Consider the following 27,497-nt stretch of genomic DNA (forward strand, 5'->3'; position numbering starts at 1 on the left):
TTTTACTCCCTCATTCCTAGGCAACCACTGGTCTGCTTTCTGTCACTGTACATTAATTTGCATTTCTTAAAATTTCATATAAATGGAATAAAAATATATCTTTAAAAAAAAAATCTGGGTGGGCGCCTGGGTGGCTCAGATGGTTAAGCGTCTGCTTTCGGCTCAGGTCATGATCCCAGGGTCCTGGGATCGAGTCCTGCATCGGGCTCCCTCTGCCTCTGCCTCTCTCTCTCTCTCTCTCTCTCCCTGTCTCTCATGAATAAATAAATAAAAATCTTAAAAAAAAAAAAAATCTGCGTTCTTTCATTTAATTAGAGGTTCATTTGTGTTGTAGCTTGTACCAGTAGCTCATTCCTACTTGTTGCTAACCAGTGTTCCATTGTATGGATACAGCACAGATTTTTTTTTTTTTTTTTTTAAGATTTATTTGTTAGAGTCCGTGTGGGCGGGGGAGGAGCAGACAGAGAGGGAAAGAAAATCTCAAGCAGACTCCCCACTGAGCATGGAGCCCGATGTGGAGCTCGATCTCACAATGCTGAGACCATGACCTGAGCCAAAATCAAGAGTTGGACGCTTAACTGAGCCACCCAGGCGCCCCTACACCACAGATTTTTTTAAAATCCATTCACCTCATGATGGATATTTGGGTTGTTTGTAGCTTCTGGCTATTACAAATAAAGATACCAAAATCCCTTCTGTACATATCTTTGAGTGAACAGGCTTGTATTTCTCTTGGGTCAAGCCAAGGAGTGGAATGTCTTTCTACATTATATATTGGATGTATGTTTAACATTTTGGGAAACTGATGAATATTTTTTTCAAAGTGGTTATATTTTTTTGTGTTCTCACCCTAAATGTGCAAGAGTTCCATTTCCTCTACATCCTTGCCAACTCTTGGTATGGTTAGTCTTTTTCATTTTAGCCATTCTAACAGGTGTATAGTGGTATCTCATGTGCTGTTAATTTTCACTTCCATAATGACTGATAAGCTTAAACTTTTCTGTGTGCATATTTGCTATCTATCTTCTTGGGTGAAATGTCTTTCATGCAATTAAAAAAACTAAACTGTTTCCTTATTATATTTTGATAATTTTTAATTGTATTTTGGATACAAGTCCTTCATCAGATACGTGCTTTGCAAATGTTTTCTTCAGTCTGTGACTTGTCTTTTCCTTCTCTTACTAGTGTCTTTCAAAGAGCATCAATTTTGATGAAGTTCTAGTTTATCAGTTCTTTTTTTGAACTGTACTTTTGGTGACGTATCAAGAAATCTTTGCCTCATCCAAAGTCACAAAGGTTTTCTTTTATATTTTCTTCTAGAAGTGTTTTAGTTTTAGGTTATACTCTTAGATCTATGATCTGTTTTGAGTTCATTTTTATGGAAGATATGAGATATGGATCCAAGTTTGCTTTTGAATATGAATGCCTAGTTATTCTAATACCATTTATGGGAAGAACTATCTTTTCTTCCCTGAATTATCTATTGAGATGATCATACAGTTTTTCTATTTTAGTTTGCTAGTGTGGCGAATTGTATTCATTTTGTTTTAATATTAAGGCAGTACCACATTTGTGTGATAAACCCAACTTGGTCATGATGTATTATCCTTTTATTTATCTTGTTGAATTTGAATCTTTTTGATTTTATTTCAGTTCCTTTGCTTATTTGGGGTTTAATTTACTCTTGTTTTTTTCTTCTGACTCTTCAAGATGGAAAGTGAAGTCATTGGTTTAAGACCTGTCTTCTTATATAGGTGTTGAATGATACAAATTTACCCCTATATACTGCTTTACTAATAGCATCCCTTAAATTCTGATATGTTGTGTTTTCATTTTCATTTTGTTCAAAATACTTTCTAGGTTTCTCTTTCTTTGGGGTTTTCCGCATATCTTTTTGTTACTGATTTTTAATTCAATTTTTATTGTAATCAGAGAAATAGCTGGTATAATTTAAACCCTTTTAAATTTATTGAGATTATTTGATGGCCTAAAATGTGGTTTATCTTGATAAGTGTTCCATGTGCACTGGGAAAGAATGTGTTTTCTGCTCCTTTTGGATGGGATATCATTTAGATGAGGGATATATCAATTAGGTAAAATTGGTTGATAGCTTTATTCAAGTCTTCTGTATCCTAACTGAATTTTTTGTCTACTTGTTCCATCAAGTTATTCAAACAGAGAAGTATTTAAATCACCAGCCATAGGTGTGGATTTGTCTGTTTCTTCTTATAGTTCCATCAATATTTGATTCATGTATTTTGAAACTCCTGTTATTATTAGACACATTAACATTTAGAATTGTTATGTCTTGTTGATTAATTGTCCTCTTTATCGATATGAAATGAACTCCTTTATCCCTGCATTTTTTTCTTGGCTTTTGTATATGTCTTAAATTTTTTTTGTGTGTGTGTCTTTGATTTTTTTTTTCTTACGCATTTGAAGAGGAATTTCTGGGTTACACAATTTAAACCTCTTAAAGATTTTTAATATCTTGCCAGATTGCCCTCCAGGAAGACTGTGCAGATTGATACTTGTCTAAGTATTCTTTAAGTGTTTTTACAGAGTTCAGAGATCTGGTCTTTTAAAATTTAAGATACATATAAAGATTGACTGAACTGTAGCACTCTGTTGACCACAGGATAAAATACACTGCCATTCATGTAATCTGTTTGGTAGAAGATTAAAATTATGTTGGGCATTTTTCACATTGTTATCAATTTTATTTCATATCTCTTTTATTGTTTCTTTTTTTTTTTTTTTTTTTTTTTAAAGATTTTATTTATTTATTTGAGACAGAGAGAATGAGAGAGAGAGAGCACATGAGATGGGGGAGGGTCAGAGGGAGAAGCAGGCTCCCCGCCGAGCAGGGAGCCCGATGCGGGACTCGATCCAGGGACTCCAGGATCATGACCTGAGCCGAAGGCAGTCGCCTAACCAACTGAGCCACCCAGGCGCCCTCTCTTTTATTGTTTCATAGGCATAAGCCAAAAATGGATATCATATTTCTGTAATAGAGATTTGTAAGGGGAGAGGATATCTTTGTTTAAAGTTTTTAATGTTTTTTTGTAGCATCTTCAGTTAATATCCTAGAGATGATTTTCAAAACTATACGCTTATATTTGGTTGGTTAGAATGTTTGACTTTAAATAAGTTAGTATGTGGAAAGAAGTTTTATATATGAACTCCGATGTTTATAAAGGTATTTTCCAAGATTAAATATGAAATTTTTAAAAAAGATTTTATTTATTTATTTGGGAGAGAGAGAAAAAGAGAGAGCGAGCATGAGAGGGGGGAGGGTCAGAGGGAGAAGCAGACTCCCCGCCTAGCAGGGAGCCTGATGTGGGACTTGATCCCAGGACTCCAGGATCATGACCTGAGCCGAAGGCAGTCGCTTAACCAACTGAGCCACCCAGGCGCCCCTAAATATGAAATATTATGTGATTAGATCTGATAAGGATTTGTGGCTGCTTAAGCTTTGGTAGTGCCTGGTACAGACAGTACTTAATAAAGTAATCCATTTGATTTATATATCTTTTTGATATGTAAAAAAATTTCCTAGGGAAAGTTTTACACATTAACTGAGAAATGCACATCGTATTTATAACCTTTTATAAAAAATGAACACAAAGAGCAGTGCTCTGTTGGGATGTGTTTGGTAATTCTGGGCTGTCCTTTTCATACAGGAGTCTTCCAGAGCCTCTTATGACCTATGAACTACATGGAGATTTCATTGTTCCAGCCAGTAAGTATTATGTAGAGGCGTAGTGGTTGACAGAGTGTTTAAAATTTCCACATGAAAAATCTCACTTAATGTTCTTGTAAATGTTAAAAATAGAAATCCCTTTAGAAGATGTTTGGTCTCTTTCCTCTTTTAGAGGATGAAAAAGAGGGAGAATTGATTAATTAATTCCCATTTATTTATTGCCTACTGTGTGCTAATCACTAGTAGATACTGGGTAGGTGGAGCCCTGAAAGGATTTCTGCCTTTAGGAGTCCATTCTCCAGCAAATATTGGGGCACACACGCCTCCCATTATCCCATAAAACAGAATAATGGCATGAGCAAAACGCTTTGGGAGCACAGAAGTATTTAACTTGCAGAAGGTTGGGGAAGATTAGCAGATTTGGAGAGATTAGCAGGTTGGAAATGGCTTCCCATAGAAAGATATTTAGATGGAAATTACAGGCAGAAGGAGTAATGTGAGATAAAGCCAGAAGCCCACACAGTATCCGATAGAGAGTGAATTATATGTGATAAAATGTTAAATAAAAAAGGCCTGTAGTTGGTAGAATTTTAATTTGTGATTGAATGTTTCGTGAGTCATACTCATCTGAAGGTGTGCTGTTTTCTCTCTGTTATTCATACACCTTAGTTTTTGTGTTGACACATGGTGTTTAATCATCAGAGTCGTCCGAAATCCATTGGTGTGAGGTATTTAATAGTTACGGAGATGAAGGGTGAGACACGTGAAGTCACTTGCCAGATTATAGAGATCTTTATTTAAAATTCAAAACCCTAGCTCACTGGCTAAAACCTGCAGGATTGGTTTTCACAGGTGCACTGACAGTAGCTATAATTGTATTTTCATTTCCTTTTTTTTTTTTTTCTTTCCCCTTGGATGTATTCCACAGTTTAATCTGTTGAAAAATTTAGAGCAATCCCTTTGGGTCCTATGTTACTGCTGCCCGAACATTGCTTTAAACATTATCTTCTTGTGAGGTCTTTACGGCAGCCAGTGTAAAGGTTCCTAGTGTGTTACAGAGAGAAGCAATGTGTAGGCCCAGCTAGACTAGACTGTGCTGATAAAATAGGCCTTTGGAAAGGGCAAAAATATGGTCCCACTCACTTCTGTTTTCACATGGAAGAGGAATTTTTTTTTTTTTTTAGTAAGAAAATTTGTGTGATCAAGGAAGTGGGGGAAAGTTTTCTTGGCAAAAACTCAAGCAAACGCTTAGTTGTTTTGATTCCTTCCCTGTGGCATTTTTGGCAAACGGCGGAAAGAGAAATTAAACTCTAGTTGGAGGACAATTGTTTCATGTTCTTCACCTCAGAGACTGGAAAAAGCAGAAGAGTGCCAGTTTTAATCTAGAATCCTTTGAGAATGGGGGAAAGATAAAGTGATTATGGAGTAAGGTTTTAAAATACCACAAGCTAATGTCATTAGGATTATCATGCCTTATAACTGGAACTGGTGTGTTTGAAATTCTGATGTGAATTTTTTTTTTTTTTTTTTATACCCGATGAAGGCTTCATAAGAGGTAGGAACTTGCGAGTAGTAATGGAGTCTGTAGCGGTAGGAAAGGAGTTTAAAAAGTTTGTAGAAGCCATCCTTGAGTAATGTGGTAGAAGAGATTGCATAAATATAAACGGTAGCATCGCCTACTAGATCGGTGCCTTGTGTTTGGCCTCCCGACTTTCTGGGGATGCTGTAATAGAGTCTCCACAATGATTTGAGTAACAGACCTGTTCCAAAGAAATACTATAACTACTGTAATTATTGGCATGAATTTGCACCCAAGTGGAGTTGCGGTTAGAGCAGGACCTGTAGTTACCTTCTTTAACGAGAAAAAGTGCATGTGCATGTGTTACACAGGTGTATCCAGTATCCTCAGTGTGGACTTTATTTATTTATTTATTTATTTTTATTATTTTGTTATGTTAATCACCATACATTACATCATTAGTTTTTTTTTTTTTTTTAAAGATTTTATTTATTTGATAGAGACACAGTGAGAGAAGGAACACAAGCAGGGGGAGTGGGAGAGGGAGAAGCAGGGTTCCCGCCGAGCAGGGAGCCCGATGCGGGGCTCGATCCAAGGACTCCAGGATCATGACCTGAGCTGAAGGCAGACACTTAACGACTGAGCCACCCAGGCGCCCCCATCATTAGTTTTTGATGTAGTGTTCCATGATTCATTGTTTGTGTATAACACCCTGTACTCCATGCAGAACATGCCCTCTTTATTACCCATCACCAGGCTACCCCATCCCCCACCCCCTCCCCTCTAGAACCCTCAGTTTGTTTTTCAGAGTCCATCGTCTCTCATGGTTTGTCTCCCCCTCCGATTTCCCCCCCCTTCATTCTTCCCCTCTTGCTATCTTCTTCTTCTTCTTCTTCTTCTTTTTTTAACATATAATGTATTGTTTCAGAGGTACAGATCTCTGATTCAACACTCTTGCACAATTCACAGCGCTCACCATAGCACATACCCTCCCCAATATCTATCACTCAGCCACCCCATCCTGCCCACACCCCACCACTCCAGCAACCCTCAGTTTGTTTCCTGGGGTTAAGAATTCCTCATATCAGTGAGGTCATATGATACATGTCTTTCTCTGATTGACTTATTTCACTCAGCATAACACTCTCCAGTTCTGTCCACATCATTGCAAATGGCAAGATTAAATTCCTTTTGATGGCTGCATAATATTCTATTGTATATATATACCACCTCTTCTTTATCCATTCATCTGTTGATGGACATCTTGGCTCTTTCCACAGTTTGGCTATTGTGGACATGCTGCTATAAACATCGGGGTGCATGTACCCCTTCGGATCCCTAGATTTGTATCTTTGGGGTAAATACCCAGTAGTGCAATTGCTGGATCGTATGGTAGCTCTATTTTCAACTTTTTGAAGAACCTCCATACTGTTTTCCAGAGTGGCTGCACCAGCTTGCATTCCCACCAACAGTGTAGGAGGGTTCCCCTTTCTCTGCATCCCCGCCAACATCTGTCGTTTCCTGACTTGCTAATTTTAGCCATTCTGACTGGTGTGAGGTGATATCTCATTGAGGTTTTGATTTGGATTTTCCTGATGCTGAGTGATGTTGACCACTTTTTCATGTGTCTGTTGGCCATTTGGATGTCTTTGGAAAAATGTTTGTTCATGTCTTCTACCCATTTCTTGATTGGATCATTTGTTCTTTGGGTGTTGAGTTTAAGAAGTTCTTTATAGATTTTGGATACTAGCCCTTTATCTGATATGTCATTTGCAAATATCTTCTCTCATTCTGTCGGTTGTCTTTTGGTTTTGTTGACTGTTTCTTTTGCTGTGCAAAAGGTTTTTATCTTGATGAGGTCCCAATAGTTCATTTTTCCCCTTGCTTCCCTTGCCTTTGGTGATGTTTCTAGGAAGAAGCTGCTGTGGCTGAGGTCGAAGAGGTTGCTGCCTGTGTTTTCCTTTAGGATTTTGATGGACTCCTGTCTCACATTGAGGTCTTTCAACCATTTGGAGTCTATTTTTGTGTGTGGTGTAAGGAAATGGTCCAGTTTCATTCTTCTGCAGGTGGCTGTCCAATTTTCCCAACACCATTTGTTGAAGAGGCTGTCTTTTTGCCATTGGACATTCTTTCCTGCTTTGTTGAAGATTAGTTGACCATAGAGTTGAGGGTCCATTTCTGGGCTCTCAATTCTGTTCCATTGATCTGTGTGTCTGTTTTTGTGCCAGTACCATGCTGTCTTGATGATGACAGCTTTGTAATAGAGCTTGAAGTTGGGAATTGTGATGCCGCCAGCTTTGCTTTTCTTTTTCAACATTCCTCTGGCTATTCGAGGTCTTTTCTGGTTCCATACAAATTTTAGGATTATTTGTTCCATTTCTTTGAAAAAAGTTGATGGTATTTTGATGGGGATTGCATTGAATGTGTGGATTGCTCTAGGTAGCATTGACATCTTCACAATATTTGTTCTTCCAACCCATGAGCATGGAACGTTTTTCCGTTTCTTTGTGTCTTCCTCAATTTCTTTCATGAGTATTCTATAGTTTTCTCAGTACAGATCCTTTGCCTCTTTGGTTCGATTTATTCCTAGGTATCCTATGGTTCTGGGTGCAATTGTAAATGGGATCGACTCCTTAATTTCTTTCTTCTGTCTTGTTGATGGTGTATAGGAATGCCACTGATTTCTGTGCATTGATTTTATATCCTGCCACTTTACTGAATTCCTGTATGAGTTCTAGCAGTTTTGGGGTGGAGTCTTTTGGGTTTTCCACATAAAGTATCATATCATCTGCAAAGAGTGAGAATTTGACTTCTACTTTGTCGATTTGGATGCCTTTGATTTCTTTTTGCTGTTTGATTGCTGTGGCTAGGACTTCTAATACTATGTTGAATAGCAGTGGTGATAGTGGACATCCCTGCCATGTTCCTGACCTTAGGGGGAAAGCTCTCAGTTTTTCCCCATTGAGAATGATATTCGCTGTGGGTTTTTCATAGATGGCTTTTATGATACTGAGGAATGAACCCTCTATCCCTACACTCTAAAGAGTTTTAATCAAGAAAGGATGCTGTACTTTGTCAAATGCTTTTTCTGCGTCTATTGAGAGGATCATATGGTTCTTGTTCTTTCTTTTATTAATGTATTGTGTCACACTGATTGATTTGTGGATGTTGAACCAACCCTGCAGCCCAGGAATAAATCCCACCTGGTCGTGGTGAATAATCCTTTTAATGTAATGTTGGATCCTATTGGCTAGTATTTTGGTGAGAATTTTTGCATCCATGTTCATCAGGGATATTGGTCTGTAATTCTCCTTTTTGATGGGGTCTTTTTCTGGTTTTGGGATCAAGGTAATGGTGGCCTCATAAAACAAGTTTGGAAGTTGTCCTTCCATTTCTATTTTTTGGAACAGTTTCAGAAGAATAGGTATTAATTCTTCTTGAAATGTTTGGTAGAATTCCCCTGGGAAGCCATCTGGCCCTGGGCTCTTGTTTGTTGGGAGATTTTTGATGACTGCTTCAATTTCCTTAGTGGTTATAGGTCTGTTCAGGTTTTCTATTTTTTCCTGGTTCAGTTTTGGTAGTTGATACATCTCTAGGAATGCATCCATTTCCTCCAGATTATCTACTTTGCTGGCGTATAGTTGCTCATAATATGTTCTTATAATTGTTTGTATTTCTTTGGTGTTGGTTGTGATCTCTCCTCTTTCATTCATGATTTTGTTGATTTGGGTCATTTTTCTTTTTGATAAGTCTGGCCAGGGGTTTATCAATCTTACTAATTCTTTCAAAGAACCAGCTCCTAGTTTTGTTGATCTGTTCTACTGTTCTTTTCATTTCTATTTCATTGATTTCTGCTTTGATATTTATTATTTCTCTTCTGCTGGGTTTAGGCTTTATTTGCTGTTCTTTCTCCAGCTGCTTTAGGTGTAGGGTTAGGTTGTGTATTTGAGACCTTTCTTGTTTCTTGAGAAAGGCTTGTATTGCTATATACTTTCCTCTTAGGACTGCCTTTGCTGCATCCCAAAGATTTTGAACAGTTGTGTTTTCATTTTCATTTGTTTCCATGAATTTTTAAAATTCTTCTTTAATTTCCTGGTTGACCCATTCATTCTTTAGTAGGATGTTCTTTAGCCGCCATGTATTTGAGTTCTTTCTGACTTTCCTCTTGTGATTAAGTTCTAGTTTCAAAGCATTGTGGTCTGAAAATATGCAGGGAATGATCCCAGTCTTTTGGTACCGGTTGAGACCTGATTTGTGACCTAGGATGTGATCTATTCTGGAGAATGTTTCATGGGCACTAGAGAAGAATGTGTATTCTGCTGCTTTGGGATGGAATGTTCTGAATAGATCTGTGAAGTCTATTTGGTCCAGTGTGTCATTTAAAGTCTTTATTTCCTTGTTGATCTTTGCTTAGATGATCTGTCCATTTCAGTGAGGGGGTGTTGAAGTCCCCCACTATTATTGTATTGTTGTCGATGTGTTTCTTTGCTTTTGTTATTAATTGCCTTTATAATTGGCTGCTCCCATGTTAGGGGCATAGATATTTACAATTGTTAGATCTTGTTGGATAGACCCTTTAAGTAGGATATAGTGTCCTTCCTCATCTCTTATTACAGTCTTTGGTTTAAAATCTAATTTGTCTGAAATAAGGATTGCCACCCCAGCTTTCTTTTCGTGTCCATTAGCATGGTAAATGGTTTTCCACCCCTTCACTTTCAATCTGGGGGTGTCTTTGGGTCTAAAATGAGTCTCTTGCAGACAGCATATCGATGGGTCTTGTTTTTTAATCCAATCTGATACCCTGTGTCTTTTGATTGGGGCATTTAGCCCATTTACATTCAGGGTAACTATTGAAAGATAGGAATTTAGTGCCATTGTATTGCCTGTAAGGTGACTGTTACTGTATATTGTCTGTGTTCCTTTCTGGGCTATGTTGCTTTTAGGCTCTCTCTTTGCTTAGAGGACCCCTTTCAATATTTCTTGTAGGGCTGGTTTCATGTTTGCAAATTCCTTTAGTTTTTGTTTGTCCTGGAAGCTTTTTATCTCTCCTCCTATTCTCAATGACAGCCTAGCTGGATATAGTATTCTTGGCTGCATATTTTTCTCATTTAGTGCTCTGAATATATCATGCCAGTCCTTTCTGGCCTGTCAGGTCTCTGTGGAGAGGTCTGTTGCCAATCTAATGTTTCTACCATTGTAGGTTCAGATCTCTTCTCCCGAGCTGCTTTCAGGATTTTCTCTTTGTCTCTGAGACTTGTAAGTTTTACTATTAGATGTCGGGGTGTTGACCTATTTTTTTGATTTTGAGAGGGGTTCTCTGTGCCTCCTGGATTTTGATGCCTGTTTCCATCGCTAAATTAGGGAAGTTCTGTGCTGTAATTTGCTCCAGTATACCTTCTGCCCCTCCCTCGCTTTCTTCTTCTTCTGGGATCCCAATTATTCTAATGTTGTTTCATCTTATGGTATCACTTATCTCTCGAATTCTGCCCTCGTAATCCAGTAGTTGTTTATCTCTCTTTTTCTCAGCTTCTTTATTTTCCATCATTTGGTCTTCTATATCACTAATTCTTTCTTCTGCCTCATTTATCCTAGCAGTTAGAGCCTCCATTTTTAAAAAATTTTTTATTGTTATGTTAATCACTGTACATTACATCATTAGTTTTTGATGTAGTGTTCCATGATTCAGTGTTTGTGTATAACACCCAGTGCTCCATGCAGAACGTGCCCACTTTAATACCCATCACCAGGCTAACTCATTCTCCCACGCCCCTCCCTTCTAGAACCCTCAGTTTGTTTTTCAGTGTCCATTGTCTCTCATGGTTTGTCTCCCCTCCGATTTCTCCCCCTTCATTCTTCCCCTCCTGCTATCTTCTTTTTTTTTTTAAACATATATTGTATTATTTGTTTCAGAGGTACAGATTTGTGATTCAACAGTCTTGCACATTTCACAGCACTCACTATAGCACATACCCTCCCCAATGTCTGTCACGCAGCCACCCCGTCCCTCCCACCCCCCACCACTCCAGCAACCCTCAGTTTGTTTCCTGAGATAAGAATTCCTCATATCAGTGATGTCATATGATACATGTCTTTCTCTGATTGACTTATTTCGCTCAGCATAATACCCTCCAGTTACATCCACATCGTTGCAAATGGCAAGATCCCATTCCTTTTGATGGCTGCATAATATTCCATTGTATATATATACCACATCTTTATCCATCATCTCTTGATGGACATCTTGTAGAGCCTCCATTTTTTGATTGCATCTCATTAATAGCCTTTTTGATTTCGACTTGGTTAGATTTTAGTTCTTTTATTTCTCCACAAAGGGTTTCTCTAATAACTTCCATGCTTTTTTCAAGCGCAGCTAGTATCTTTAGAATCATCATTCTGAACTCTAGTTCTGACATCGTCCTAATGTCCATATTGAGTAGGTCCCTAGCAGTCGGTACTGCCTCTTGTTCTTTTTGCTGAGGTGATTTTTTTCCTTCTTTTCATTTTGTCCCGAGGAGAATAGATGAATGAGAGAACAAAATGCTAACTGGGTAACAATGTCCCCAGAAAATATACACTAAACAAATCAGAAGAGACCTGAGACCGGGGGAAAAGAAAGGGAAAGAAAGAAAAAAGAAAAAGAAAAGAAAAAAATAAAAACAAACAAAAACAAAACAAAACCAGAATATGATCAAATATGATCAGGCTGGTGCATAGATCAGTGCCACACACTAGATTTTGGGCGTATTTCGGTCTTTTAGAAGAAAGTGCCTCCCAAAATTTTAAAGAAAGTAAAACTTATATATGTACAAAAATAAGGGTTAATATGATGAAGAGATGGAATACGAGTGTAAAGATGAAAATTATAAAAGGTTTTATAAAAGAAATTGATAAGAAGTTGGTTGAAAAAAGAAAGAAGAGGATTTAAAAAAAAAAAGGGAGAGAATGTGATCAGGCAGGAGAGTAGAACAAAGCCATACACTAGAGATTTAGGGTATATTTTGATCTGTTAGAAGAAACTGTATCTCAAAATTTTAAAGAGAGATCAACTTATATACATATATACCAAAAATAAGGGTAACTACTATGAAGGGATAGAATATGACTCTGAAAATGAAAAATAAAAAATATTTTTTAAAAAAGGGATTGATAATATGTCGGTTGAAAAAGGGAAAAAGAAAAATTAAAAAAAAAAAAGACAGTTAAAAAAAACATTAACTTTGAAAGACTAAAGAATCAGGGGTGAAAAAGCCATGAATTCTAGGTGCTGTATTCCCCTAGCGCTGGAGTTCTGCCATTCTCATTGATCAGTAAACTTGGTCTTGGCTGGCTGCTCTTGCTGAACTTCTGGGGGAGGGACCTGTTGCTGTGGTTCCCAAATGTCTTTGCCGGAGGCGGAATTGCCCCGCCCTTGCTCGGTCTGGGCTAAGTAATCTGCTCGGGTTTGCTCTCAGGAGCTTTTGTTCCTTGCAAGCTTTCCGTACAGCTTTGGAGGAGGAGAGTGAAAATGGCGGCCTCCCAATCTCCGTCCTGTAGGAGCTGAGAACTCGGGGCCCTGCTCCTCAGTGCTCCCCCAGAGAAAAGCAATCAGTCACTCCCATCTCCCCAGTCTCCGGCCGCACTCCGTGCTCACCTGGCCTGTGACTGAGCGTTTCTGTCTCTGGTGCATGACCCCGTGTGGAGTCTCCAAACCCAGCAGATCCTGGTGGTGTGCTCCTGTGTTGCTCCTCCCAGGGGAGGAAGGGGAGTCTCCCCGGATCTGCCGCTTGTTGGGTCCCTGCTGGAAGAGCAGTGGCCCGACTGTGCCGTGGATCACAGTTTATGGCAACCCCGGACCTGAGAGTCCGCACCTCGGCTTGGTCTCTGCAGCCGGCTTCCCCACTCCGATACCTGGGAGCTCTGCCACACTCAGGCACCCCCTGTCTTTCTGTGACCCCGAGGGTCCTGAGACCACACTGTCTCGCGAGGGTTCCACCCCCCTGCTTAGCCACTGGAGCGACGTCCCTCAGCGGAGCTGACTTCTGAAAGTTCCGATTTTGTACTCCGTGGCTCTATCACTTGCCAGAAGCGGCCGACAGAAGCCCCCTTCCCGGCCCCCTTCCCGGCCGTCTATCCTCCCGAATATCGCCTCGGATTCACTTCTCCGCATGTCCTACCTTCCAGAAAGTGGTCACTTTTCTGTTCAGAGAGTTGTTGCTATTCTTTTCTTCGATATCCTGTTGAGTTTGTAGGTGTTCAGAATGGTTTGATCCCTATCTAGCTGTATTCCTGGGACCAGATGAAATCCAGGTCTCCTACTCCTACTGCCATCTTGCTCCGTCCCCCAACTTTAATTTTTTATTTGAGTCTCTGTGAGTACCCCTCTCAGTCTTCACTGTGCCTCTCTTAGGAAAGAGTGTGGGAGCAAATTCTCTAATCTTTTGCACATGGACTTGCAAGTATTACATAAAAACAGTTACAGAAGTCAGGTGGCTAAAATTAGTCTCCCCTTTTGAATATTGTTGGAAAATTTGGATTGCAGTCAGGCTATCATTTTCCATTAACAACGGCACAGATGACCTTGTTGTGCGAAAATGTCTGTTAGCAGAGCTGACTGCTAAAATTATCAAGCATCGCCCGTCTTTGTTACTGCCTCTCACACCAGCACGGAAACTAATTTTTGATTCCTTTCAGTCATGTGTGGTGGGTTCCATCTGTTCTGGGTTGTTGAGATGGTCTTGTTTGCCCTCCCTGCTGAGAATTCTGGAGGTCTCTCCTGGGTCCCTTTATTGTCTCTCCTCAGTTTCTTCTCTGTAGGCTTCTGTTGAGAATCCATGGGTTAATTTCTGGAGTGCCTGATACAAATATGAATTTTATTTCTTTTTTTGTCACCACGAGACAGACATTTTTTGTTCTTCATTCTTAAAAAATACTGTTCAGTGTTGAATGCATTGGGAAATTAATTTTTTTTTTTTATAGAGAAAATTAAGAGTGTTAACTACACCCTCTCAGCTGAGAGAGCTAACTGAAATTGCCTAAAGGAACTAGAGTCCCTCTGTATGGAAAACCATTCCTTTGTTTCTCCTTTACTCACACATACAGTACTTCACTTCTGACACCTCTGGTCACCAACTGTGTGGGCTTTTTTCCCACGCCAGCCAATTCTGCGACACCAGCCGAGCGTCCTACAATTCAGTTCAGTTCTGATTCTTTCTACCTGGAGTTAGCATCAGGTCCTGCAGGGCAAGGGCTCAGTAGCACAAGCCTGCCCCCACTTCAGACACCAGTTGTGAGTCCTAGGTTGTCTGCAGGACTTCTGACTAACTGGCTTGAAATCAGTTTCACAACCCCCACCTCAGGTATGATAAATGGCTCACAGAACTCGGGGAAATACAAAGTGGTATTTGCCAGCTTATTATGTAATAGAGGATATGATAGAGGATACAGATGAAGAGCCAGATGAAGAGATACATTAGGTGAGATCCAGAAGTGTCCTGAGTGCAGAAGCTTCTGTCCCTGTGGAGTTTGGGTCTGTCCCCATCTGGGAGCCCACCACAAAGTCACCTCATTAGAATAAAAGATAATCTTATCACCCAGGAAATTCCAAGGGACTTAGGAGCTTGGCGTCAGACACTTCTATCGCTTACGAAGTTATGGAGGTTGTCGGAGCTTTGTTTTAGGAACTAGGATCAAAGACTAAATATTAGGGGTGCCTGGGTGGCTCAGTCATTAAGCATCTGCCTTCGGCTCAGGTCATGATCCCAGAGTCCTGGGATCAAGCCCCACATTGGGCTCCCTGCTTATTTCTAAAAAAAGAAATAAGCAGGAAGCCTTCTTCTCCCTCTCCCACTCCCCCTGCTTGTGTGCCCTCTCTCAGAGCTGTCTCTCTCTGTCAAATAAATAAAATCTTTAAAAAAAAAAAAAGACTAAATATTAGAACAGATTAGAACACAAGATTCATATTTGTATCAGGCACTCCAGAAATCAAACCTTACTCCTATTTATAAGACTTAGGAGCTCCATGTCAGGAACCAGAAGCAGAGACCAGCATATATTTCTTATTACTTCATACCATCCATCTTGTGAGAAAATATAATGAGCTTTTTAGTATAGAAATTCATAAGATGAAAACACAGTTTAGTTGGTCTGTGCAGGAATGCAAAAGATTGTACCCATCTAGGGAAGGCTATTAGGTGTCTACCTGGATGTTTTTCTACGGCGTTTATTATCTCTGAGAATGTTTTAGTCCATGGTCTGTGTCTTAGCCTTTCAGGCTCAGAGTTCTTGATATATCATATTGATAAAAACTGGACCCATTCAGGATTGGACTCATATTAAGCTTAGCTTGAGAATGACCGCCGAAGCCTGGATGCCTAATGTGACATCATACAAAAATATTTCCCCCCTGAACAAGAACACTTGTCTTGCTATGTTCTGTATGTTTTCCTTCTGTAGTCAAGTTACCTGGGAAGCAAAATCATAATCACAAAGCTCTTAAGTCATTTATGATGAAAAATATAAACTATTAGAGGATCCAGGGCACTGGTATTTGCCTAACTGGAATATTCTATCCTAGTTGGTAAACCTGCATGGGAAGCAGGAAAATCATGTGGTCTTAGTTGGGAAGGACTTGGAAACCTGGACATTAAAGGAATTGAATGCCTAACGACATTGAGCTATTTTAGCCGGATATATTCATTTCCCAGTGGATAGGGTCACCCATGGAAGAACTCGAATACTTGGTGTCTGTTGAGTGAAGCACCTTGGGAAGTGTTTGGATGTTTACTGCTATGCTTTCTTTAACTTACAGTACTATTGACTTATGACATTTAAATATTGAAATAATTTAATATTTATCTGCCTGGGTATCTTTGATAAGCTCCAATAAACTATGATCCTATCTTTTTCAGTCTCTGTTAGTTGGCACAGCATCATAAGCACATAGACAGTAAGTGTTGTGGATGCTGATTTCTAGTTTCACAACTAAAAATGCTTTTGCTATTACAGTAAACTCCTAATTCCCTGGCATATATTAGGAATTTGGTGTTATGATTAATTCAGTATCCTAGATTTAAAAAAAGTTATGCTTTTCATTATATAATTTATATAAATTAAAATATAATGAAATGCATATAGCATAAGCCACTGAAGATAATTTATCTAACTGTGCACTTTATCATTTAGAAAGCTTTTTTTGAGTACCTCTAAGTTATTATTATGTTGCAACTACATGGAGATGCCCATTTAGTAGAGATTTCTGATTAATGTCAAATAAAATGGAGAAAAAAGTAGTTTTACTTTAAAAGCCTTACTTGCAGGGGTGCCTGGGTGGCTCAGTTGGTTAGGCATCTGTCTCTTGATTTGATTTCGGCTCAGGTCATGATCTCAGGGTCCTGGGATCGAGCCTCGCATTGGGCTCTGTGCTCAGCGGGGAGTCTGCTGGAGATTCTCTCCCTTCCTCTGCCGCTCCCCCACCACCCCAAAATAAATAAATAAATAATTAAAAAAGCACCTTATTTCCAAATATTCTTCTTTTTGAAAGAGGGAAAAAGTAGGCTTGAGAAAAATGCATGTGTGATTTCAAATGAAGATGAGTGTGGGAGGGGCACTCAAAGAAAGAAGTGGAAGGCTTTGATTCTATTTTTCAAAACCGATTCTACTATTTTTAGAAATGAAGAACCTTAACCTTAGAGAGTGGGAAATGATTTCTCTAGCTTGTGTTTCTGAATAAGTAATAAATCCCCAAATATTAAAATTAGATTTTCTTTGGAGAGAAATGCTTATTAATGACGAGGTAGACAACATGAGTTAAAAGTAGCTTTTTGGTGCAAAGTTTTATAAAATATTCAGTTTTTGAATGTACGAAATTCTTATCATAGGCAGTTACCCTTTTATTCCTTTGGAATTTTTAAAAATTATTTTTCAGAGTCCTGACTTTAAATTTCCCCCAATTTAGTTTTATTTTTAAAATTAAAGCTGTGAATTGAAAATGTTGTTTTTAAAAAATTTCTTTCATTTTTCTCCAGCTTTGATTTAGTAAGGTATTATCTTGGTTTTAACTCCAGGCAAAAACTTGATTATAATTTATCACCTAATTTGTGGTTTTTTTTTTTTGAAGTATTGTATTTGAAGTACTGACACACAGTGTTAAATTAGTTTCAGATATACAACAGTGTGATTTGGCAAGTCTATTCATTATGATAATTTCATCACAAGTGTAGCTACCATCTGTCACTGTATCATTGACTACATGCCCTATGCTGTACCTTTCATCCCCCTCACTTATTCATTCTGTAACTGGAAGTCTGTACCTTCCACTCCCCTTCACCCATTTTGCCCATCTCCTGATCCCCCGCTCCCCTCTGGCAACCACCTGTTTGTTCTCTGTGTTTGTGAGTCTGTTTCTGCATTTTTTGTTTGTTTGTTTGCTTTTGTTTTTTAGATTATACATTTAAGTGAAATCCTATGGTATTTTTCTCTGACTGACTGATTTCACCCCTCTAGGTCCATCTATGTTGTTGTGAATGGCAAGATCTCATCTGTTTTTATGGCTGAGTGATATTCCTTACTAACTCTTTAGATAGTTGTACTTTTGATTTCAGTGACAAATTTAGTCTATCTCTAAGAGGTTTTTTTTTTTTTTTTTTTTAAGATTTTATTTATTTGAGAGAGAGAGAGAGTACAGCAGGGAGAGGGAGAAGTAGACTCCCTGCTGAGTGTGGAGCCCAACCCTGAGATCATGACCTGAGCTGAAGGCAAATGCTTAACTGACTGAGCCTCCCAGGTGTCCCTGTATCTAAGAGTTTTTAGTATGTAATATGATTTGATTATTTGTATTCCGCCTTATCAGATGCCTTTTCATTTCTTAGCCTTTTTGCTTCCTTTGTCTTTAGCAACAACTGTGTCCTGTGTTGTGAAACCTCATTCCTCACTCTAAAGCATTACTATTGGAAGTGTAAACTGGAACAGACTTAACTGTACAATCACTGGAAGCAACTCGAATGTTCAGAGAGTTGATGGTGTGGTGCTTTTTAATGACATGGAGAGATGTCCATGGTATATTAAATGCAATAGGCTATTCACACATTTCATTATGAAAAAGGAAGCAAAGTTCTGAAAGGATTAAGCCTAAAATTTACCAGCCTTTATTATGGGTAGCTTAATGTAAGTGAACTTTTTGTTGAAACATAATAGAAATGTATACGAATAGTAAGTATACAGCTTAATGAATTTTCACATATTAAGATAGCCGTGTAATCAGCCCTGGATCAAGAAATAAGACATCGTCAGAGTCCCATAAACCCTTTCTCACACCCACACGGTCCCTATGACATACGAGCACTCCGCTGACTTCTGACACCATAGGTCCAGAGGTTAGGGTTGCTGCTGCATTCGCATTGTATCTAAATGGAATCATCTAGAATATCCTCTTTTGCATTCAGCTTCTTTTGCTCATCTTGGTGACATTCCTCCGTGCTGAGTGAATCAGCAGTTCATTCTCTGTCCTTGTGGTATAGGATTCCATTGTACGAACACACCACAATGCATTTATCTGTTCTGTTGATGGAGACTTGGGTGGTTTCACTTTTGGGATTATCAAGAGTGCTACTGCTGTGAACATTCTAATATGTGTCTTTTAGTGAACGTTCATGTGCATTTCTCTTGGTTTTGAGTAGAATTTTTGGGTTGTGGGTTGGAATGTGTGTGTTCAACTTCAATAGGTACTGCCAAAGAGTTCTCCAAAGTGATTGTGCCGTTTAATTGTTCCCACGTAGTTAGAGCCGGACAGTTCTAGTTACTTCTTATCCTAGCCAGAACTTAGTGCTGTATTCATTTAAAGCCATTCTGATGGATGAGTAGTAGTAGCTCATTGTGGTTTTAATTTTATTTCCCTGATAAATAACGAGGTTTAGCACTTTTTCATATGTTTATTGGTCATACGGCTGGTCTCTTTCCTGGAATTCCTGCTCCAGTCTTTTACCTGTTTTTCTTTTGGCTTGTCTCTTTCTTTTCGGCTTGATTTATAGTTCTTCATAGTCTGATGGCATGTTCTTTTTCAACGATATGTATTTCAAATTATTAGTGATTGCTTTTACTGAGTTGTTTCATCTATGTTTTCTAAAATTTTAACAGTAGATATTTAGTTTTTACAACAAGGAAAAAGTAAAACCATCATCATTTTGAAGAAACAGATTCCTAAATCAGACAAAGACAAAAACCGTATTATTTCACTTATATGTGGAACCTTAGAAAAGATAAACAACAACAAGCAAGCTGATAGATATAGAGAACAGATTGGCGGTTGCTGGGGGCTGGGGAGTGGGCAAGATGCATGAAAGGAGTTGGAAGGTACAAACTTCCAGTTATAAAATAAGTAAGTCATGAGGATGGAATGTACAGCATGGTGACTATAGTTAATAACACTGTATTGTGTATTTGAAAGTTGCTAAGAGAGTAAATCTTAAAAGTTCCTTTTTTTTTTTAAGATTTTATTTATTTATTTGAGATAGAGCACGCGCGTGAGAGAGAGCACAAGCAGGGAGGGGTAGAGGGAGAGGCAGAAGCAGACCCCCTGCTGAACAAGGAGTCTGATGTGGGCCTCCATCCTGGGATACCAGAATTATGACCCGAGCCGAAGGCAGACGCTTAACTGACTGAGCCACCCAGGCACCCCAGTCTTGAAAGTTCTTATCACAAGAAAACAATTTATAACTTTGTGGTATTGAATGTTAACTAGATGTATTGTGGTGGTCATCTAGCAATATATACAAATAATTGAATCATGTTGTACGCTTGAAACTAATATAATGTTATATGTCAATTATTCTTGATTTGCTTTATCTCTCTTCCCTTCCATTTCTTGATATTTGAACCAGTGATCTGAAATCCCACTCTCTCTGTCCCTTCTAGCCACTCACTCTTTAACCTCCTTGTATAACTAAAGAGGGACTCCTGGCTGGCAAACTTAGTGGTGGGTGCCTAGGCCCTCCTCCCAGTCTTGCTTTTCCTCAGTCCCTCGTTAACTCTTGATACCACTGGCTACCCAGGCCTTGCATGTTTCTTCTCACTTGACTTTCTGATGATATTGAACCTCCTGGTCCTCCTTCCTCTTCCTCCTCCTGTGCTTTGTTTAGCCCCCAGTTGGCATTTCCCATGAACCCGATGGAGCTCTTTTCCCCACAGGATGCTCTGTTAGCTTTCTGAAGTAGTCGGGCAGCCTTGGTCGCGTGCCAGATGTCCCCTCCCTCCAGAGAACATTGCTACCTTCATCTCTAACGCCTCCTACCATTCCCAGCTCCCTGCTAGATATCTGCCCCTTGAACATCCCTTCCTCTGTCACTCCCCCCATCATTGTCCCCCTCAAACCAGCCTTGTCTCCTCTGCTCCTGTCTATTGGGGGACTGACCATACTACCGCATAACCCAGGCATGAAACATGGGTCATTTTTGCCTTCTTCCTTCTGACCCACGGCCAGTCTGCAGCTAGATCCTGTCAATTCTATGTCTTCCGTGGGAGCTCTCACATGGGAAGAGCAATGCAAACCACAGCAGAGATGATGGCTAACAGTGAGGGAGCACCTGTCTGTGCCCGCCACCAGCACTCAACACTTCTCAGGTGCTACCTCACTGAGTCTCAGAATGGCCTTAGGAGATGGTGCTGTTAACTTCATTTTGCAGATGAGGAACTGAGGCCCAGAAGCCTCCGTTAGTAGGTATCTTGCTCTTGTTGTCAGTTGGAAGCAGCAATTCTAACGCCTGCCTGCCGGCTCTACTTCCTTACTTGTAATTCTACCACCCGCCCCCCCACCCCCTTCCTGGCTCATTACTTCTTGCCCAAATAGCCTTTCCCTCCTGATTTGCTTTTTTTCCTGTTCGAATCCATCCTCCAGAAAACGTCAGGTATATCTACCCAAATTTGACTCTGTGCCTGTCTCTTCCCAGCCTTCCTTGCAGTGACTGATTTAGAAGCCAACAGTAAAGACAGATTCTTCAAATTTGCTTTTACAAACCAGAGTTTGGCCTCTGCCTTTCCATAAGCTTAAGGCGCCCTCTCTGCATAGGCTGTGCATTTTCTTATACTGTTTGCAGAATCTGGAGCGTGCCCCTTCCTCCTCAGTTCTGCCTTGCTTTAAATTCTTCCCTGTTCTTCAAGACCCAACTCAAATGCTCTCCCTTATGTGAAACCTTTCCTCAGCTTCTCCTGCCAGCTCTCTGTGAGCCTCCAAGCAGTCTGTACCATCCTTTCTGCTGCCTAACTGCTAGCTGAATTCTTCTCAGTCACTTCTTTGACACCCCTGAAAATTCATGTGGAGTTCTCAATAATAAGCATTTTATTGATTTGTTTGATACTTTCTGTCAAGAACACAATAAAGGGAATTTGGACATGTTGCTAATAAGAGCCATGGATAAATCATTCCAAGGTCTAAGGGGGAAAGTGAGTGTGTTAGTTCCCTAGGGTTGCTGAATAGCTTCAATCAATCAATCATTCAGTCAATAAGTAAATAAATAAATTCATTCACTTATTCACTCATTCACTCACAATTCCAGAGAATGGGAGTCCAAAATCAAGGTGTAGGTTGGCATGGCCAACCTCTAAGGCTCCAGAGAAGGCTCTTTCCTTACCTCTTCCGGCATGTGGTAGTTCCCAGCAATCCTTGGCATTCCTTGGTTTGTAGACACATCACTCCAGTCTCTGCCTGTGTTGTCACATGATATTCTCCCCTGTGTCTATCTTCTTATGGCCATTTTCCCTTTGTGTCTTTCTTTTCTTATAAGGGCACCAGACATACTAGATTAAAGGACCACCCTACTCCAATATGATCTCATCTTAACTGATGGCTTCTGCAATGACCTTATTCCCAAATAAGGTCATTATGTTAAGCATGTCTTATTCTGATGTTTTGACATCTGGGGCTTTACTGATCCTAGGGAGAACGCCCTTTCTGGGGCTATAACCAATTCCTTGAGATAGTAAACTGAGCATGCTTTCCATATGCCAGTCAATCCAGAGCCCATTTTCTCTCCTTGACTCTGTCGTTTGGGCTCTTACACTCCAAGTCAGTATTCTGCCCATTAGCACCTCGGGGCAGGTACCATATGTCTTGGCACAGCTCTTGTGCTCCAGAGCCTGCTGAAATAATTCAAACCAACCAGTCCTGAGTCTGCTTACTCTGCCTTGCCTCTTCCTCACATGGAAAACACAATAAAACCTCTTGCCCACATTTCCCCCTTCTTCCCTCTGCCTCTTGGCTGACCCTGGCTTACCATGCCTCCTGTTTCTAGGGGGTATGATTATAAAACTCTTCCTTCAACTCAGTCATTTTCATGTCAGCATTTCTTACCATACCTGATTAAAACAAATCCCAGGCACGTTTTAAAACAGTCATGTTCTGAGACACTAGGGAGTTAGAACTGCAGTGTATCTTTTTGGGGGATAAAACTCAACCCTAAGAGGGAAGAACCTATTTGCCCCTATTTTATTTGCATTCCACTGTGGGGCAGTGACCCAGTGACTGTCTCCTTCAAGGGACGAGCAGACTTGAAGTGTAGAGTGCAAGAAGGAGAAGCTGTAGTCGTCCTCTGTTCTTAAATATCACCCTAGGGATAGGCACTCATTGCATTCACACTGAAATAGATAGCCCCCCCCCCCCTTTTTTGGGAAAGGTGGCAAATACATTTAAATTCTCTGTTGAAAGATGTTGAACAGATGAGCTGTTGTCATCGGTGATTTCTGGGACTGTATTTGATTCTGAGTAATCTGTTTTTTTTTTTCTTTTTTTTTAAAGAAAGTGGAAGCCCAGAATCTCGTGTTAATGCTATCCATTTCTTGGTACACAAACTGCCAGAGAAAAATAAAGAAATGTTGGACATTTTGGTGAAACACTTAACAAAGTAAGCCCCTTTTTCTTCCTAACTTTCTTTGTTTTACTCTGGGTGCCATGTGGGGTTCTTGGCTTCATAATGGTTGGAAGTGGGGCTGTCTACACAATACCAGGGACCACGCCTGGAAAGGCAGGCTGGACAGTTGAATCACTGTGTATATTTTGGACAAGAGCATTGAAATACGATGCTTTCGTGAAGTTGTATAATTATTTGCTTAACATCACTGCCAGCAACTTGGGGTTTGATTGGAAGTAAGAGAAGAGAATATTATACACTTCCCTGTACACGGATCCTGGAAATGTGATTATAAGTCTGTTAGCGAATTTAGGCTGGTTTCACACCTACCTAACTCTAAGTTTCCACATGGCCTTTAAGTTAGTTTAATCCAGTAATAGGTAGTTATTTCATAGGATCCATTCTAGTCTTTTTATTCCCTCTTTAAAAAGCAAGCAAAATCTAATCATTTAGTGGAGAAATTAGCCCTTTCTTCAAATACAAATGACTCTTAGCTCACTGTAATTATAGAAATTTGGAAGTAAGAGGAGGCTGAGGAGTGCTGTTTTAGAATGTTCTTAATTTTCTTTTGTTATCTTATTATGTTTTTATTTTGTATAAAAAGAAACTGAAGGCCAGAGGATATTATGACCTGCCAAGTGTCCTACTGCTAGTGGAGCTATTTGTTCATTTAGTCAACACATATTTATTGAATGCCTTTTTTAGGTGCTTGTGGATACATAGTTGAACAAGATAGATGAATTCCCTACTTTCATGAAGTCGCTTCTTTCTAAGAGGGAAAAGATCATAAACAGATTACAAATAAAAATATGAAATAATTTCAGGTGATAAGTGGTTAAAAAAAATGAGGGGATAGAAAATATAGATTGAATGTGGGACTTTAAAGAGTGTTGTTATGGAAGGTATCTTGAGGATGGGAACTTTGAATTGAGACCTGAATTAAGCATCAGGGCTTCTGAGAACAGTTGTCTAGGTTGCTCACTGCACAATGTATTGGGCCAAAGGGGTGAATGTGGGTGCTCTGACCAAGTTCTGTGTGCTTGTGAAGCTAAATCTGATAAAGATACCATACAATCTGGTCATTCCTGGAAGCCAAGGGTATAATAGTCTGGGGAAAGTGGGGATATTCTAAGTAGAGGGGAATGGTAAGAGAAGGTCTTCGGGGGGCACAAGTCTAGCATAAACATGGAATTATTAAGAAAGCCATTGTGGTTAGAGCAGAGCATCGAGAAGAGAGGAATAGTAGGAAGGTAGGCAGGGGCCTAATCCCCTAGGGTCTTGTCAGATTTTGTTATTTCAGAAGCAGACATGGAGGACAATTGAGTGTCTTGACTCCTTGTTTTTAAGGAAACACAGAGTTGCAGAAGATTGTACGTTCCCAACTATTGCCTCTCTTTTAACCGGAGACTTTCTCCCCCTGCCCCCTTCCTTATCAGTGTTTCAAATCACTCCAAGCAGAACCTCATGACTGTGGCAAATCTGGGAGTGGTGTTTGGACCAACTCTGATGAGGCCCCAGGAAGAAACTGTTGCTGCCATCATGGATTTGAAGTTTCAGAACATCGTGGTGGAAATCTTAATTGAAAACCACCAAAAGGTAAACTCTCTTTGTTTTTTCCTTAGGGGAATTCCTGGTTTTGGCTTTATCACCATGTGAAACTAGCCTCTAAGATTCCCCACCACCGTTAAATGATTTTATTATTATTGCGATGATGAGTTTGGTTCTGAGAAGTTCCTGCTGAGCTTCTGTCTTCTGATGGATTTCCGTAAATCTGAAGTTTACCTGGTCTTCTGTTATCTCACTGGTTTAAGGAAGCAGCATTTTACCCAGATGCAAATGACAGTCTGCAATATAATATTGAACTGTTTAGATTCTTTGCAGCTTTCAGTCCTATCTTTGGATTTCTCAAACTCTATTTCTGTAACCTAGGGAAAATATTTTTGCCAATCTGTGTCACATTCTCCCTAGAAAAACACACATATAACTTAGCCTTATCTCCCAAATTGTGCTGACAATTTCAGGGGATTCACATGCATCCCTGAATCTGGGAACCCCAGGTTAAGAATCTCTGGTTTAAAATGAATAATCTCCTTAGTGACACATCATTTTACTTGTTTCTCTATAATCAGGGGACTACAGAAGTTTACAAAATATGATAGATTCTTTGAAGAACTTTTATGTGGTTTTTTCTCACTATCATTATAGATCACAACCTTGCTAATAATTTTCCTCACTTCTTTTAAGATAGGGAATTTGAAAATTGTTAAAATGCTTGGTTACTCATTTGTTTATTAAAGGTTTTTTGTAGTTTGTTTGTTTTCAACTGAGATTACACTATATGCCAAGCATGTATGAGGTGCTAGGCTATGAAGACGAACATTACAGCCCCTGATGGAAAGCAGCTCACAGTCTGGGATGGTGCCCCATTTTGGGACTTGTATCCCACAGCACTTATCTCTGTCCAATGTGCTATCTAATTTATTTATTGTCGTAGTTATCTGTTTCTCCCTGCCAGATCCTTGAGGGCAGAGATCGTTTTTTACACTTAGAATAATACCTGGTACATACTAGGTGTTCAGTTCATATTTATTGGATGAATTAATGAACTCAATAAATTTTAAGGGGGTCAGAGGAGTGGGAAGGAGAGAAACAGAGCCTCCATGAGCAAAGCACGGTAAGAGCCTTGTTGCATTTGCTGTTTGCTAGAGCGATTCTAGCTTGTGTGAGTTAAGTGTGAAAGCTGGTCAGAGATTTTCTTGCCCAGGATAGTAAAAGCAGCTTGTTTATGGGTGTAAGAAGTTTGGGGTTTTTTTGTTTGTTTGTTTGTTTGTTTTTAGCTAGCAAGTGGTACCCTAAGCTATCCAGACAGCTTTAAGGAAAGATGGCTATAATCGTTTTTAGAGAAAGAAATAATTAAGGACACCTGGGTGGCACAGTTGGTTAAGTGTCCAATCTTTGGTGTCAGCTCAGGTCATGACCTCAGGGTCATGGGATTGAGTCCCACATCGGGCTCTGTACTCAGAGTGCAGTCTCCTTGAGATTCTCTCTCCCTCTGCCTCTCCCCCGCTCACTCGCTCTCTTTCTCAAATAAATAAAAAAAAATCTTTAAAAAGAAAAAGAAATAATTAGACCCACAAGCTTTGAAACAATGTTTAATGGTATAGCTGTCATTAGATTAAGTCTCAATTAGGGAACTTTTACGCAGTTTATTGGTGAAAATACTGGCTCTGGGTCTTGCTCTCAGATAAAAGGATCTCCATTGAATCCTGCAGCTTCCTATTTTCTTATTTGAAGCTGAGAAGATAAGTTCACAATTTTTCTGCTTGGGAAGTAGATAGTGCCGCCTTCACCTTGTTAACAAATCTTACAAGAATTTCCAAGTGGCATTGGTGAACCAATTATAATAGTGATGGCAGATAACACTGGACCCACTCTCAGAGATTAAGCTCCATAGAGCTAAGGAGAGGGCTTTCACTTTTCCCCTCTGCCTTTCTGTGGCTACGCTAGATAATGCTGTGAAGGCGTAGCCAATGTGAATTGAAGCACTGACTTCCTATTAAGAAGGGGGCAGGTGGGATATTGAGTTTCAGATTCTTCACTGAGTGCGTGGGTTTAGTTTGGAAGCACAGGGTGGGGGTGGAGAGCTGTTAGCTTGGATTAGTTCATATTTCTGAGAACTTAATTTCCCTATTTCCTCTTCTTTTGTCTCTGATTTCATCCTTGTCCACTTTCACTCCCAGCTCTTTGTTCCTGCTCAGCTGGACTTCACTTCAGAGTCTAGGCTCTGCTATGAGGAAGGATATTTCCACTGACAAGGGTGGTTGTGCAGAAAACTTCACGTGGACGCATGTACCCATAGGAGCCTGAGGTTTCCTTGGCAACTGAGCCATGTTTACCACCCAAAGATCTTGTGTTTGACTTGAATGTGGTGAGGGAGGGATGTGGTTCCTCTTAGTAAATGTTCGAGAACAAAATGAGAAAGAGAGAGGAAGGAGGATAGAAGGGTTAAAAAGAAGAGTCTTCTGGGGGAGGAAAGAGTTATAATAGATAGGGAGGCAAATAGGCGCAATGAGAGAGGGAATGAAGAGGCCTACGTAGTGTCTATGAAGGAGAACCGACAGAGGGGAAAGTGACAATAGAAGGAATGCCTTTTCTTTTCCTCAGTTACTTATTTTTTCATCCTAGGAATGTGAAAAATGTTGACTCTGACCAGGAACGTCACTAAAGCAAAAGAGGAAACTTTCAGCATATAATTAAAGCAAGAAAGCTCTAGATTAATTTTAGAGTTAGAAAAAGACCAAAGTTAATCTGCCTCGGAGATCACATTTTATCCTAGCCTTTTGCTGTTTTCATAAAACCCATATGTACTCTATAGGAAACTTAATCCACATGTTTTGGCCTC

At 39.7% G+C, this 27,497-nt stretch overlaps 1 protein-coding gene across 3 annotated transcripts in view; it reads left to right on the plus strand.

Annotated features, from left to right (window-relative positions):
- ARHGAP10 (Rho GTPase activating protein 10) overlaps nucleotides 1–27,497 on the plus strand; it is a 314,695-nt gene that overhangs the window by 190,955 nt on the left and 96,243 nt on the right. For all 3 annotated transcript variants that reach the window (XR_013446509.1, XM_078069295.1, XM_078069296.1), the window contains 3 exons: nucleotides 3,684–3,742; nucleotides 22,984–23,089; nucleotides 24,532–24,691. Coding sequence is in view for 2 of the 3 variants with exons in the window: in XM_078069295.1 (XP_077925421.1) it covers nucleotides 3,684–3,742; nucleotides 22,984–23,089; nucleotides 24,532–24,691 (325 nt within the window). In the remaining variant the exon portion in view is untranslated. The remainder of the gene's footprint in view (nucleotides 1–3,683; nucleotides 3,743–22,983; nucleotides 23,090–24,531; nucleotides 24,692–27,497) is intronic.

This window comes from Halichoerus grypus, chromosome 3 (genome assembly GCF_964656455.1).
Source record: "Halichoerus grypus chromosome 3, mHalGry1.hap1.1, whole genome shotgun sequence".
Lineage (NCBI taxonomy): Eukaryota > Metazoa > Chordata > Mammalia > Carnivora > Phocidae > Halichoerus > Halichoerus grypus.